Source organism: Melanotaenia boesemani, chromosome 5 (assembly GCF_017639745.1).
Source record: "Melanotaenia boesemani isolate fMelBoe1 chromosome 5, fMelBoe1.pri, whole genome shotgun sequence".
NCBI lineage: Eukaryota > Metazoa > Chordata > Actinopteri > Atheriniformes > Melanotaeniidae > Melanotaenia > Melanotaenia boesemani.
Genome location: NC_055686.1, coordinates 19,881,769 through 19,896,871, shown reverse-complemented (window position 1 = coordinate 19,896,871; position 15,103 = coordinate 19,881,769). Strand labels below are relative to the sequence as shown.

At 37.6% G+C, this 15,103-nt stretch overlaps 2 protein-coding genes across 3 annotated transcripts in view; one reads left to right on the top strand and one right to left on the bottom strand.

Annotated features, from left to right (window-relative positions):
- LOC121640829 (zeta-sarcoglycan-like) overlaps positions 1-2,881 on the bottom strand; it is a 45,827-nt gene extending 42,946 nt beyond the window's left edge. For both annotated transcript variants that reach the window (XR_006010581.1, XM_041986716.1), the window contains exon 1: positions 2,569-2,881. Coding sequence is in view for 1 of the 2 variants with exons in the window: in XM_041986716.1 (XP_041842650.1) it covers positions 2,569-2,607 (39 nt within the window). In the remaining variant the exon portion in view is untranslated. The remainder of the gene's footprint in view (positions 1-2,568) is intronic.
- A 2,576-nt stretch (positions 2,882-5,457) lies between these two features.
- Positions 5,458-8,971, top strand: dctn6 (dynactin subunit 6). The gene is made up of 7 exons (XM_041986723.1): positions 5,458-5,541; positions 5,790-5,854; positions 5,937-6,042; positions 6,118-6,206; positions 6,406-6,453; positions 6,608-6,750; positions 6,848-8,971. The coding sequence occupies exons 1-7, from the start codon at positions 5,507-5,509 to the stop codon at positions 6,944-6,946; spliced, it is 585 nt and encodes a 194-aa protein (XP_041842657.1). The 5' UTR covers positions 5,458-5,506; the 3' UTR covers positions 6,947-8,971.
- The last annotated feature ends 6,132 nt before the right edge of the window (positions 8,972-15,103 follow it).

The window sequence follows — 15,103 nt, the reverse complement described above, 5'->3', positions numbered from 1 at the left end:
ACACCTACACAGTAACTTGCTTCTGTAAGGCCAAATAAGCCATAAAACATCTATTTAGATCAGGATTGCCCAAGTCTAGTCCTTAAGATCTACTATCCTGCTACTTTTAGAGTCATCTCCTCTTTAACACACTTGAATCAAATGAATGGCTTGTCACCAGGCCTCTTCAGAGCTGAATGAAATGCAGGAGGGAATTTAGACATTTGATTCAGGTGTGTTGGAGAATGAATGCATCTGGACTGGTCTATCATACATAGAACTAAAAACATCCTTGTGGATTTGTTGCAAAATCATTTTTGTCTGTACATACTACACCATCAATCCCTATTACATTTGTGCTGAGATCTGACTCTGCGTTCGCTATTTGCTCCAGCAGGAGAATGGGGTATTCAGTGCTTTGACTATAGGCCTTGCAGCTGGATCCAACCAATAAACCAGCAATTATCCAGTGGTCCCTTTCCACTGCCAGCACGCCTCATCTTCACCAATTAGTAGTGTAGAGGGTGATATTCTACATGCTGCTTTGATCAAGCAAGTGGCATGCTGCCGAAGCTGCAAAATACAGCTGAGGAGCCCCTAATGAAAGAAAATGAGGCGTTATTAATGCCTGATAATGTTAATCAGCAAATCGGCGGGTGTTCTCTCACTCAGCAGTGCCACTGGAGTCCCACTGGGCTGCCTCAGCTGGAGGTAAGAAAACATCCGAGCTGCACTAATGACTGCGCATCTTATACTCATCCATCTTGCATATGGATACTTCATAAAAGCTGAGGCTGCAGGGAAAATAGATGGACATAATTGTGCACAAAGTCTGACATTAAGTATGAAAACACCTATATATTTAGGTTTTGTGAGTTTTTTCTTTTGACAGTCTAATCAAAAATGGCTGATTATGCAACTGTAACTGGGAAAGACAATTACACTGCTTAGTGTGCAACTCGTTGCATTGATATTACCATTTCTCTCTTTGTTGATGTGACAATAAAGCATGCGGTTGAAGGTACCGCTGTCAATAGTCATTCCTTTTACATGTTAAATCCAATTTTTGTGGCTCCTTAATCTCAGGTGGTGCTACAAAAGCAGAGGAGTTTGTCACAAAGGCTTCACTGGTCGCAGTGCCCTTTCTGGATGGATGAATGATTGACAGATAGATAGATGGATGGCCATGCACTTCTTTTAACTCAAAGCAAGTCAACTCAACTATAAGTAAGAGACTAGCAGAGATTAATGACCTCCAATATGTCCAGTACAACAAAAGGTCGCAGCAGTTCAACCACATCAGGCAGCCAGCAAGACTTGAAGCCTTTTGAAGGCTTTTCAGAGAGAATTTCCTCTTTTCATATTACGGCTCTGCTTTTCATTATGCTTTGATCAAATTAACACATCTACTTGGCAAAACATAATCCTCACTGGCATTTTGTACCTCTGTTTATCAAAGTCAAGAGCCAGTTTTTAGTCTTGAGTGTTTGCAACTCTGTCAGTTCCCTCCACAGCGATGATGGCGTGGGGAGAAGAGGACAAAACGCTGATGTAAACAGACACTTCCCCACAGTAAACTAGCTCTCTTTGCTAATCCCTAGCAAATCCTTAGAGAGCCAACAGGGCCATTTTGGACAGAACCCCATAGGAGTCATTTGCATTCATCAGTCGAAAGCAGAGCGGAAGTGCCAGGCTGCACACAGAATTATAACCAAATGTAATGTAACAAAACATCATGGACAAAGCGTCTGTTTTAATTAGATAAGAGAGACAGCTCCCAACACTTTTTTAACCATCTTCATATAATTCAGCAAAGTAAAAATTAGCTTAAAGACAAACTTACAGACTTACTACTAAAGTAGAAGATCAGCTCTGAGCCAGATTTAGCTGGAGTGATTTTTTTTAAACTGATAAGCATGACCAAATCACTAAGCTCAAAAGCAGTGTGCGAGTATGAGGGTAGAGGGCCAATAAGTGGACTTGAAAGCCCAGTCACACAGCTCTGCTGTGTGGATTTCTGACACATAGCTTCTTTTTTTTCTTTCCATCTTTTTCCATTGCACTGCAGCACCGAGACAAGATGCACATATTGTACCCAGAGGTTACTGCCTTCCTCGCTAGACTGGAATGATAATGAGAAAGCATGCAGGCAGAATATTCATAGCCTGTCACATTACTGTGATTCTTGAAGAGGAGAAAGCATATTGTATGAGGTGTGGTGCAAGAGAGAGATGTGGAAAAACTCAAGGCAGACTTCTTCAAATGTTTGAGCGCTGGTCAGGTGCTATTAATCATAATCCTGCCCGAGGAGAAAAGCAGAGACTTTCCATTCATCTTTAATTAGATGAGATTTTTAATAACACAGTTGAGACCGCAGGTGCACCTGTTGCAGAAAATTGATGAATAACTTGAATTCGGACTGTGGGATAAGACACCATACTATTTAAACTGATTACACAAGTGGACACAACAATCCAGGTGGGCACGGCTAAAACTATTCGTGTTGCAACGACTTACCACTCATTCCACTCATTAACCTGTCCTTTAATTACAGACTAATAAAACTGGAATTTCGCCATTTAATCTTACCTTGAGAGTCTCTATATCGAGAGTAGCCGACTGCTCCATTTTACATCCTCATTAGTCGCAGTTACATATTTCCACGGAGTTGGCACGAGCTAAATTAACATTTTACACCTCACTTGCAAGCAACACTTTTAAAAAGTCTTATTAAGAGAAAAAGAATAAGCGACTCTATTCGAGAGTTTCAGCCAAGTGATATTTTACCATATAATTTTGAGCTGAAGATATTTATTTATAAATATATTCCGCCGGTGTGTCGGCGAATTGTAGTCTAATTGTGGGTCCGCGCGCTCAGGTCGCTCACATCCGCTACTCGCACTTTCCGACGGTCCGCTCCTCTTCAAAAACTCAACCTCCTACAATTATGACGTAATGACGTACAGCGCTTCCTGTTTTGAAGTTCAAGATAAACACCAGAAGCTCAGCTTACGCATTTCTGCTGTTATACACGCAAACAGGTCTTTGTGCCTATTGTGAATGAAAAACTAGAGATTTCTACGGATTGAGTTTTGCGCAAAGTATTTGCCTTTGAATTCATATTAAAAACCATCAGTAAAGATGCTCCATATTAGATAGAAATTCTGGTTTTAAGTGTACAACCATGTAGTCATTGTGTTATGGTCACAAAGAGGTAGCAAGGCATTTTATGAAATTGATTTTGGATAACAGATCACAATGACATAAACAGAATCAATTGCACTGTTCAGGATTTTTTCATTACTACGTATTTAGTTCTATATTGTATTTTTAGACTATTAATCCAACATGTGTTTGTATGCATACAGTACTTTGACCCAATCCAAATTTTGACTATGTTGTACTGTATAAGTGTAATTGATTGTTCTCAGGCTCACATTTTTTCTTGCAGTTGGTTAACAAACATTTTTTCCAATGACATTTTAAGAATACCTGTGTTTTTATTTAATTTAATTTTTCAAAACAGAAAATTAAAGATAATTATTTTGAGTTAGTCTCCATGTATTACATGAGCAAAGTAAGCCATTTGGCAAACACGTTATAGCCACGATTTGTTACAGAATTAAAATAATTATTTTAAATGTTAAATTACAAAAAAGTACCATCCGCACTAAATCAGATTTGCCACAAACAGCAATAATCACTACACAATGTGTGTTTGTGTATCAGTCTTGAATAGAAAGAAGACATGTTTCATGACAAATACAATGACAAGCCAAATGGATATACATTTTAATATAAGTTCAAATTTATTTATAGATCACATTTAAAAACAACTGCAAAAGTACTGTACAACAATAGTAACCACATAACAAGAATAAGAGTAACATTAGTTAAACCAATAAAAAATAATGAAAATGAAAAAAAAAAAACAAGATAAATAAATAAAATAAAACTGAAACTGAATTGACAGCCATTGTATTTTAAGATGATATTTAAAAGAGCAAGAGTTGGGGTCTGTCTTAGATATAGAGGTAGCTGGCTCCACAGTTTATAGGATAAACCCAAAATGGTTTAGTGATCGCATACTAAAGTTTACTTAAATCCCAGATGCTAAAAAACAGAGGGGCTGTAATAAAGGTTTTTGTACTGATCAGACAACAACCTTAAAAGATTCCAATGAATCTTAAAAATAACAGCACCTAGACTATAAAATGGTTTATGTAAAGAATGTAATAGAAAATCTTGCTTGTTTTCCTTTTATAACAATTTACATACTTTGATTTTGAAAGTGTGAGGTTAGTACATTTCCGGCTTTGTCTTTAAACGTTGGGCAACTTCACAGAAGTCAAATTCCTCAAATCAGAAGAGACGCTGATGAGAATATAATACATAACGTAGTTGAAGGTGTCAAGAATTTATTTCCCCCGGCACGAGTGATGTAGGGTTCATCACAGATATATGTTATCAAATTTACGCACAAAATAATATCACCGCACATTTCGATGGAGAAGCCATCAGTGTTCTCGCGCGCAGACAATTCAATTGTATTTATTGCCCCCTGCTGGAGGCACAGCCACATTACACTAAGAGAAAGAAAATGGCCCATCCGTATCATCAGTTAGTAAAGACTCTGTCAGCATGACAATAATAATGAAACGTGTCTGACACAAAAAATAGTGAACTAAATTAAAAATATTTTTGAAAATAAATAAATACACAAATCAACTGCCTGTCACACATCTGTAACCTTCACACTTCTGGCAGCATTTATAATGTCGAAACAAGAAGGAATACCAACTGAATATTGCAGGGCATTTTGGTACTTATTGTTGTTATTAATTATTGTTGTTATTATTATTTTTTTTACTCACGAATTTAGTTGTGTTTCTCATTCCACAGAAGCATGATACTTACCAGTATACGTCGTTGAAAAGGTGACTAATACAACGCCATTTGGTATCATTAAAAAAGAAAAATAATCAACACAAATTTTCTTATTTTCATGCTACATTTATTTATTTTGTCAGGAACATAACTATGTGTGAATATCCCTTAAAAAGTGTCATGTTAGAATTTTGATGGCTTCCCTAAGTTTATTGTTGTACCTAACCATTTTCTTTACCAAAAAAAAAAAGAAAAAAAAAAGTTCAGAACCAAACAAAACCAAACATAATAAATATCATAAAGTATATCAATAAAACTAAGAAAACTAAATGAACTGGAAAAAGTTATTTAAAAAAAAAAAGAAAACTAACTTTGCCGGTCAGTGAAGTGTACATATAACATATACAATATATAAATAAATATTTAGAACTTACTTTGAAAACAATTACATTACCGGTTTTCGGGTTTTATTAATAGCTAGATATCAATAACAAGATAACTAAGGGGGGAAATGCCAGTTGCTGTAAAAACCACCGGTAGGGGGCAGCAGAGTTTTAATCAAGTAAACTCAATCAACCCCGAGCTTCATTTCTTTAGGATTAATAATCGACTGTAGAACAATCTATTTGCCATCGCAAGGATGTCAGAAGCTAAGCAAATTGTGGCACAGAAAAGGTATATCAAGATTTAATAATCGTTAATCGTTTCTGTAATTAGCTGTTTCTTTTTTAACAGATAGCCCTCAGGAAATTAAAATGTCGTCTCATCTTTTAATTATCTCGCTAACCTACTCATGGCGGTTGTATCTGTATCTTATATGGTGTAACGATTATAATAATATTACCCGCAGTTACAGATTCATGGTCAGCAGCTTTTCTCGTTACAGTACAGCTTTAACTTTATTTTCTGCGTGTATGTTGCAGTGCTAAAATCGCAGCTGGAGCTGTTGTATGTGTTGAGAGTGAAATAAGAGGCGATGTGACCATTGGTGAGGCTTTCATAAACACAGTTATGTATGCTTTATTTGTGTTCCTGCTATAAAAATATTTTATTTCCTGCTGCTATCACAGGTGCAAGGACAGTTGTCCACCCAAAAGCACGGATCATAGCAGAGGCAGGACCCATAGTTATCGGAGAGGGTAATCTGATAGAGGAGCAGGCACTTATTATTAACAGGTTGGTGCTCTGTGTTCATTTCCCTGTGTTAGCATTACTCTGTCATTTAACTAATGTTATGTGTGTTCTCTGTAGTTATCCTGAGAATATAATGCCAGACACAGATGAAGTTGAGCCTAAAACCATGACCATTGGAGCCAACAATGTGTTTGAAGTTGGATGTGGTATCCTTGACAATTCACAAATATGTCACACATATACCAGTATGTCACTTTATGTCTATGAAGAGACTATGAAGACTTGCTGTTGCCAATATAGAGGTTGTCCACCAGAGAGCACTAACATGTTTATTTGTCTTGCTTAGTGCATGACTTGATCACAATTTTTTATTTTTTTTAGTTGAAATCCTTAAATCTGTCCCAGTCTCTCAAGCTTTGAAAATTGGAGATAACAATGTGATTGAGTCCAAGGGTGAGTATTGTATTCACATGACATAATGTCCTGTCATGATACCTGAAATGTGATGGTCAAATGTAGGCAACATTTTTATATGAACAAATTATTACCATGACTCAGATGTCTATCATTTTAACTGAATACATCCTTGTATAATATTGAATTCTAGGTGATCTGGGGAGAAATGTGATCCTGACCAGTGGCTGCATCATTGGTGCATGCTGCCAGATTAACACATGTGAAGTCGTGCCGGAGAACACTGTTGTTTATGGTTCAAACTGCATCAGGCGTGTGCAGAGCGAAAAGCCACAGGTCAGTTTCTCTTGTGTATATCTGAGAGTTTTAAACCTGTTGGCTCATGTTCAAATCATGAAAACAGTGATGCTTTTTTTTATTTTTAATCCCACAGCCTCAGACTCTGCAGCTCGACTTCCTTATGAAGATTCTTCCCAACTACCATCACCTGAAGAAGACCATGAAAGGAAGCGGCACACCTGTGAGGAACTAAAACAGATGCAGATCCAGAAAGATAAAACCTCCTGCAATCTGAAGCACCTGCACTCACGACCACCTGAAGCTTACACATTTCCCCCAGCATGCACTTGTCTCACACTTAAGTTTTGTGGTTTGTCTCCAATATCTTTTGGATTACCTCTTGCACAGAAAATGAGCATCACACACTTCAGCACTTTTGATTTAGAGCACCTTTATGACTTTGAACCTAAAAATGGACTTTTACAATTTCAATATATTTTAGTGTGATGCATTCATTTATATTCATAGATGCTCTAATAAAATAATGAGTTATTATCTTAAAAACAAAGTATTTATATATTTAATTTAGGCTTGCTGTGGTTTAAATTTATGTTATTTAATGACCACAAGGAGGCACTATTTAGCAACTCTTTTACCCTCTACTTTGCGCTCTTAAGGCTTTGTTTTATCAGGTGATGCATCACATCCAAATGAAGTATTTATCTCTAGGTCTAAAGATAGACATGAGATTTGTGGCTAAAGATAATCTGTATTTTAAGTTCTGAAGCTAAAAGTAGTTCCTCCAGATGACATGTGAATTTGTGCCCGAGTGTATGCCGATTTATCATTTAAAAAGGGCAGTTACTGATCAAAAGAGATGCCCCAGCTTCTTGGATGTGGTGCCAGCCTTTTGCCCTCCTGCCAGTACTGTGGGTACAGTGCAGATCCCAGTTTACTGTGATAGACATGGGTGTGGTTGCAGCTTGCATTTCTAAATAATGCCTTTTGCTCCCCTTCCTCATGTCTAAGTCCCCCCAGGGTATGCTCCCATCTGTGCTGCAGACCCACAGATTTGGATGTAGGTTGATGCTTGAGAGTAAGTGGCAGATTCCTGCCTACGACACCCGACATAAAAAGTTCAGATGTCACCATTTCCAGTTGTTTTCCTGTAAGCTCTTGTGGCTGTTTAACAAGCTCAAGGCCACCGGAGCTCTTCAGAGTTTAAAGGCTTTGTGCCGTGATCGACGGGCAGGGCGCTGCACAGAACAGCAGTTCCCTGTAGGAGTCCTGCAGCTGGTGTCGCACACTGCCAATACTCATTTGAACATGTTACAGTGGAGTCCCACGAGGAGTCCACATCAACCAGGGGCTAATTATTTCAGCACCGGAGTGCAGCCGGGGCCACATCTTGGCTCCTTTCTGTTCTCACTTCTTCTGTTTTTTTTTTTTGTTTTTTTTTTCCACTACCATCCTTTTAATTTGGGGTGTTGCCGAAGCATCAGTTGACTTTAACATGACAAGAAGACAGATGCTCCACACAGTTGCACGGATGTGCAGAGTGACAAGGACCTCATGGGGTGGGGGTTAGTGTGGCCTTATAATCTGTAGCAGATTTTTACACAGGCAGTATGGCTGTGATGATAGCAACTCATGGCAGAAATTGACAGGAAGCTCAGATGATCTATATTTGGAAGCAGTTATTTATACCTCTCACTGTACTGTTGTGAAACTGAATTATTCAGCTACCTTTGGTTTTTAAAACAGACCTTTGTACATCAAAACGGTACTTTCTTTAGTTTTTATCAGATTATCTTAAATCATTATTTAGTTTTGGCTGCATTCCCTCTAGAGTCAATATTATTTGATCATAAATAAGGAGAGATATCTTAAAGAACACCATTTTGGAACATATTGAACATTTTGTACTCTTTAGTGCATGATTATTGTGCTTTCAGCTGCACATAGTCTGCTGCAGCCTGTCCTGTTCACAGGCCACCAGTTGCTTTGGTAGGATAAAGGCTTTCTGACAGCTGACCTTTAAATCCAGGTCCACCCGTCCTTTTAAAACTGAAATGTGATCTGTAGGCCAGTGATTTCCATTGCAATCCCAGAGAAATAATTAACTACATCACAACGGGGACAGAGAACTGCTGGATGTAAGGCCTTTTCAGCAGAATTGTGTGGAAAAGAATGTCATTTGGGTTTGTTCCCTTTACAATTAAAACTACTACAGATACTCCTCAGGAAATGATACCTAATGACTTCCCTGACTTTTCTTATAGCGCCAGCATGAGCTTTACATTTGCTGTTTTGGCATCCAATTTAAATTTCTTCAGTAGCTCTAAATATCTTTAAAACTGTATTACCATTCCTATTAGTCTCAGCTCATTGTGAGTGTTGCTAATTAGCTAATGTTAGTAGGCTCAGGCTCTTTAGGTCTTTTCAGGGGTCCTGAAGAAGAGAGGGTAGCTGAACTCTGTAGCAGTGTGATTTTAACCCAATCATGGAACAGTGGACTAACTCTGCACTCTCTGCAAGGACTTGGAGGGGAAATAAGAGTTTGCCCAACCAATCTACATGTGTTTTGTGGACTTGGAGACTTTTCTTTAGTTTGAGCCCCAGGCTGAGTTGATATGAATAATCTTTTTTTCTTCAAAGCAGCATATTATAAAAAAGAACATCACTATAAGAAGGTTTTTGACAAAAATGAATAATTATAACATGCATTCATTTAAAATCTGAATAAAAACTGTGTTATTTTTAAGTAAATGTCAAAACACAAAGTTTGTAATTCTGCTAAAAGCAAACAACACAAGACAAATACACAGTTTTTATTATTGTATACACAGTGTTAAAGCATTAAAGTTGACCAAGACTTAAGGACGTGGGTTTTAGTTTAACCTTTTATTGGTTTTAGTACACATTGCAGGAGAAAAAATAATTTTACACACCTCCCTTTGATCTGCATTGAGACATTCTGGCAATCAAAGGGAACCTTACTGTGCGTTATGTAGACCTGTGTCAACATAAGGGAACTAAGCCTTGAAAAAGCCCTGTTCACTGAAGCATTAGAGCTTGTAGTTTAGTCTAATGACAGCTAGACTTCTGATTTTTGTTTGTGTTGCTGCTGCACAGCAACATAGCTGCAGGAGGTGAGTTTCTCTTTTTCTGTATTTGGGGATTTCATATTTTATCCAAGACATCACAGTCTGTACCCTTGAGGACAAATGCATGTTCTACCAAACAACTCAATAATGCAACTTTATGCAGTTCTACTTTTACATTTGATCTTTTTTTTAAACTTTTTGAGCCTGTGAAGAATAACATCACATGAAAAAGTTCAAACCTTTGTTACACACCCATGACAAATTGTGTACCTTTTAAAAATTATTAACCCTTAGGTCATATTTTCCAGCTCACAAAGATAGCCAAAACAAAAACATACATATATCTGCCGGGTGAGTTCTTGGTGGATTATTTCCTGGCAGAAGCTTGCATTTATTACTGCGGCTGTTTGGTGACTGACAGGGTGCAGAGCATAACTCAACATGTGCCCTGATATGAATGAAGAAAACTTCATGATAATGTGGGGAAAATTCAGCTAAATTAAGCCTTCAAGTGTTCTCTAGTAGATGTTTTAATTATTTTTTAAGCCACACTAATGGCATGGCCCTAGGAATAGAAACCACTTTGATTCATGCTGAAATATTTCTTTGTATGCAGCAGATAAAAGCTGATAGAATTAGCACAGACATTCAAGCCTCCAGAGGAAAAATAAATAAAAAAATAAATTGATCCTCTGAGTTTAGCTTGAATATTGTTTTCTCATTAAATTTTATATGAGTATTGATGCCTAACTGAATAGAAATCAGTCTTTCTGGCGATCCAAAATATGTTAGGTAACATTAAAACCTCATCACTCGCTAAAGTTAGCATCATCACTGTTAACATGTTACCATGGAGAATGTGAAATGAATGTTACAAGTTGTTTGTTAAGGCTGAATTTTAACTTCAGGATAATGTTTCAATCCTCAAACTGTATGATCAACCTATGAAATGATATCTCTGCCCATTTTTAATTCTCATACCCAAAATGTTAAACGTATTTATCTGCAGCATCTTAAAACACATACTCATTTTTAAAGGAGTTTCAGCATCAAAACCATCATTACTATCAAAAAACTTTACAAATTCTTCCCATAAGACTGCATAAAATACACATTTCTTAATGTGTTTCTCTTTTATAATTTGATTACTTTAATAAATTTGCTGAAAAAAGGGGTGGATTTTGTAGAGGATCGAATATCTGCACAATATTGGCTTGTTAATTAGCAGATCTTGGTTTTAATCTTGGTTTTCACTCCCAGTACAGCTCATCTTCTTTCTCCTTTTTTTTTCCATCCCCATCTCTTCTCTTTTCAACTGGATTTGACCATTTTTAGCCAAACAAAACTAAATCTGACCAGGCAACACGGGTTATAAACTGAAGCAATGGGAGAGCATTCCTTTCAAGATGACACTCTCATCTCTGCACGAAACACAGTGTGACACAGCTTTACGTAGCACCTAACCTTCAACTCCAAAATCTCTGAAAATTAGCCACTGACTTAACTGCTTAGCATCCATCCGTCCGTCCATCCATCCATCCATCCATCCATCCATCCATCCATCCATCCATCCATCCATCCATTCATCCATCTTCTATACCCGCTGAATCCAGTCCAGGGTCATGGAGAGATTTCCAGTCCTAGCTGCCATTGCACAAATGGCAAAGCATGCAGGATAGGTTGGAAATCCATCATGTAGCCAACACAAATTCAAACAACTTTATTTAACCCAATGGAACAATTAAAGGCAGACAGAGTAGTTTTCGTAAAAAAAAAAAAAAAAAGTAAGGTAAGAAGTAACTAAGAAAAGAGCAAATGAACAGTGTGTAGTGCAGTTTTAAGGAATGAGATAGAGGACATTAGCAGCAGGGATGTGCAATGTCACAAGCAGAGGGATAAATATAAAGTGCAGAAGGTTGTGCAGTTGAAGTCATGCACACTAATGCAAAGGATCCATTTAGCATCATCAATTTCTTGCATGTTTTTAGACTGTTGGAGGAAGCTGGAGTACATGGAGAGAACCTGTGTAGGCACTGGAACAACATGCAAACTCTGCACAAACATTTAAGTGTCTAATCAGAGCCCATCTTTTTGTGAGGCAAACATGCTAACCACCACAGTAGTCTGAGCCCTGTTAATTTGTTTTAGTTTAGTTTGGCTAAATAGTTGATCAAAATTGTCAAACTTGGCCACAAGGGGAGAAATGGAGATACTGAAAGAAAAATGAACAAACTGACTGAATAGAATATCCTGGAATCTAATACTGACCCTGATACAGTTTCACTGCACAATGCAAACTGCATTCTTGTACCAAGTGGATGCATTTTATTTATTGTTTATTAGTTTGTTATGTTGACTAGAAACAGACAGAGAAATTATTTTAGAATTTTTTTTTTTTTTGGGGGGGGGGGGGGGGGGGGGTGTCATGTCACAATGTCTGATTGATCATCTGAATGATTAATGCTGTCAAGGCCTGAATTGTTTTTGTTTTTGAATTCAGACTGTCTGCACCCTCAGATTTCTTCCTTTATAGTTGTCATCTTTTTTTCTGTTTATGCAAGAATTGCTGACATTACAGGAACATTTTTCTCTTTCTTCAAACACTGTTGAATATATTTTTCAGTGGCCATACATCCATGTTGTGACCATGTTGCACACTGGTATGTACCATATAAAAAGGCTGAGCTAACAGAACTTGCAAGACTGATTCAAAAAAGTGCCCATCAGTGCCTGTTCAGGTTAACCGAGCAACATATACATGTTAAGGCCACAAGTGAAAAGGCTGCAGTGGCTTAAACACAAAACATGAATGGACTTATTGCACCAAATGGCATCTTTGACTAAAAGAAGGCGCTATGTGTTATATGCACACCACTTCAAAGGCTAGAAAGGGAAAAAGAACAACCCCTTTTTATTAATAAACAATTTTAAAAATTTACTGCTAGTGTCATGTAATGTGATTTTTATGCCACACACAAGATGAGTAATTAGAGTTTTAGTTGTGGAGAAGCCCCCTGAAAGAGATGAGTGAAAAGAAAGAACCAAACCCCTTGTGGTAATTAGAGCAGGTCAGTCTGACCACAAATTGCTCATTAGTGATCTTAGAGGGAGATCAAAGGACACTAAACAGAAGGGAGGAACATTGCTTATCAGCAAGTCAGGGGAATGGAATGGTCTGGCTTAAAACCCAATGAGAGTCACTTACCCCAAATCTTTTGAAAGGGTAAAGTGTGTGCTGTTCTGCTAAACACTGAGCTGCTGTCATGTTCATAGCCAGGCCTGCTTGTTTTTACAGATGACCTCTGCATGGATTGCAACATTGTTCTTCCTCTGTGTGTTTTTTTTTTTAGTATACACTGCATGAAGTTTGTACTTGTAAAGAGCTGCTATGAGTGTGCTTTGTCTCTAACTTGCAGGAGTGGGAAGAAAGAATGTAAAAGGCAAGACATCTTTGAGTCATCTGACTGCCAACTGGGCAGACTGCAAGAACTGCAGGGGTCTACCCTAGGGGATCCAGCTGAGGTCAATACATTGGCGATGTGTCATCATAGATTCTTGTTTTGTTGTTCACATCAAGCTAGCCTTTTAACTGCGAGTCAGTGATCCAGAAGACAGTATTGAATAATCCAATTTGTGTCTCAATCTTCAGTCTTCAGCTCTTGTTGTTTGAGTTTTTTATTTATACTTAAGCAAAATTTCTGTGGTTCGTAAGTATATGAGGCTTACATAGTGTTTTAAAGGATTAGGTGTAGTCTACTGGTCTGAAAAGCCCAGAAGAAACATTTGTTTTTACTTTTATGCAAACCCAGTGCACTTTTCTAACTAAAACTAATTACTTTTGGTGCCTAAATCTAAACAACAGAGAAAGACTAATGAAACCCACATTATAGTGTCGAACTTAAACTATTTTGCACTGAACACACAGTTCTCCAGATCCACTACACCACCTCTCCAGCCTTCTGATGCACCCTCTGATGTATAAGCCACGTTTGCCAGTTTTCCTGTATTTGTCAGCAGCCCCGTTTCTAGTGTTACTCCGCACTAACCCAATGCTCAGAAATGTAAAGATCACACCTACAGTGGTTTGCAAAGCCTTTTTCTTTCACAAATGAACTGATCTGAAAAGTAAAGCCAATGAGGAAGTATCTATAGCCTACATTGTTTCTACCGGGCAGCAGGGAGTAACTCATCTGTTGACTCAAATAGGTTATAATTCAGAACTTGTTAAAAAACTGTTGGATCTATTTGATTTGGCTCAAGTGTGTTAGAGCAGAGAACCAACTAAAATCTGCTGGACAGTGTCCCTCAGTGTTTTGCCCGAAGACACTTTAGAGCTGGGAATCTCCATGGCTGCCTCAAATGCTGCATGGTATTTATGCTTTAAATGATCATTTAGACTTGAGGAGACATTAATGGATGGACTGCTTTAATTTTTGGCCACCTTTAACAACATCTGCTAGTTTATTTATTTATTATTGTCTTTTTCTTTTTTTATTAGAATGAATTGAACTGTTATGAAGTGTTTTATTTGCATTTATATGTGCTATATTGTGTTTCTTGCACTGCTGCTTTATATTTTGATGTGTTGTGGCCGACTTTGCTCACAAAGGGGCTAGAGATGAAAATTAGCTGTGGCTAAATCTTGCACAATTTACACATATAATGTATAGTAATGTGCACTGTTCCTTTTTAAAAAATAAAGAACAAAGAATTAAAAATGCTCACGTGATTAGCTATGTTGTGATTTCAAGTTTAGTTTTTGGATGAAATGAGAAATCAAGAAACAATATGGGCCTAAATTTGAAATATTTTTGGAAGCTGTTTCTATCTTGAAAGCAGCTGCTGCAACCAGTGAGACTGATACTCAGCGTAACATGTTAACAACCAAGCTTTAAAGGCAGCCATCATCGGGGTTTTTAAGCTTTGGATAGGATCAGGTTAGATTATATTTTTACCAAGCTAATTTAACTGGCTGCTTACTGTAGCTTTATGTTTAGCCTACAGTTGAGAGCATAGCATTGATCTTCTTCCCAGACACAGGAATTTGTAAAAAAAAAATCTACCTAAGCGCCTTTATCTAAAATAGCTTGCATGGTTTCATTTGTGTCATTGTTACTTGCACCATAACAAAGCGTCTTCAGCCTGTCTGACTGGCATTGTTGCATTTAGTTCAACTAGCAGTCCTGTAAATAACACAGACATATCTTCATGTTCGGCTGGACTATGTCAAAGCTTGCTGACATGTTACCCAGGACTCCGTGACCAGACTCTTCTTTCTTCATCCCCCTCTGTGTGTGTTTGTA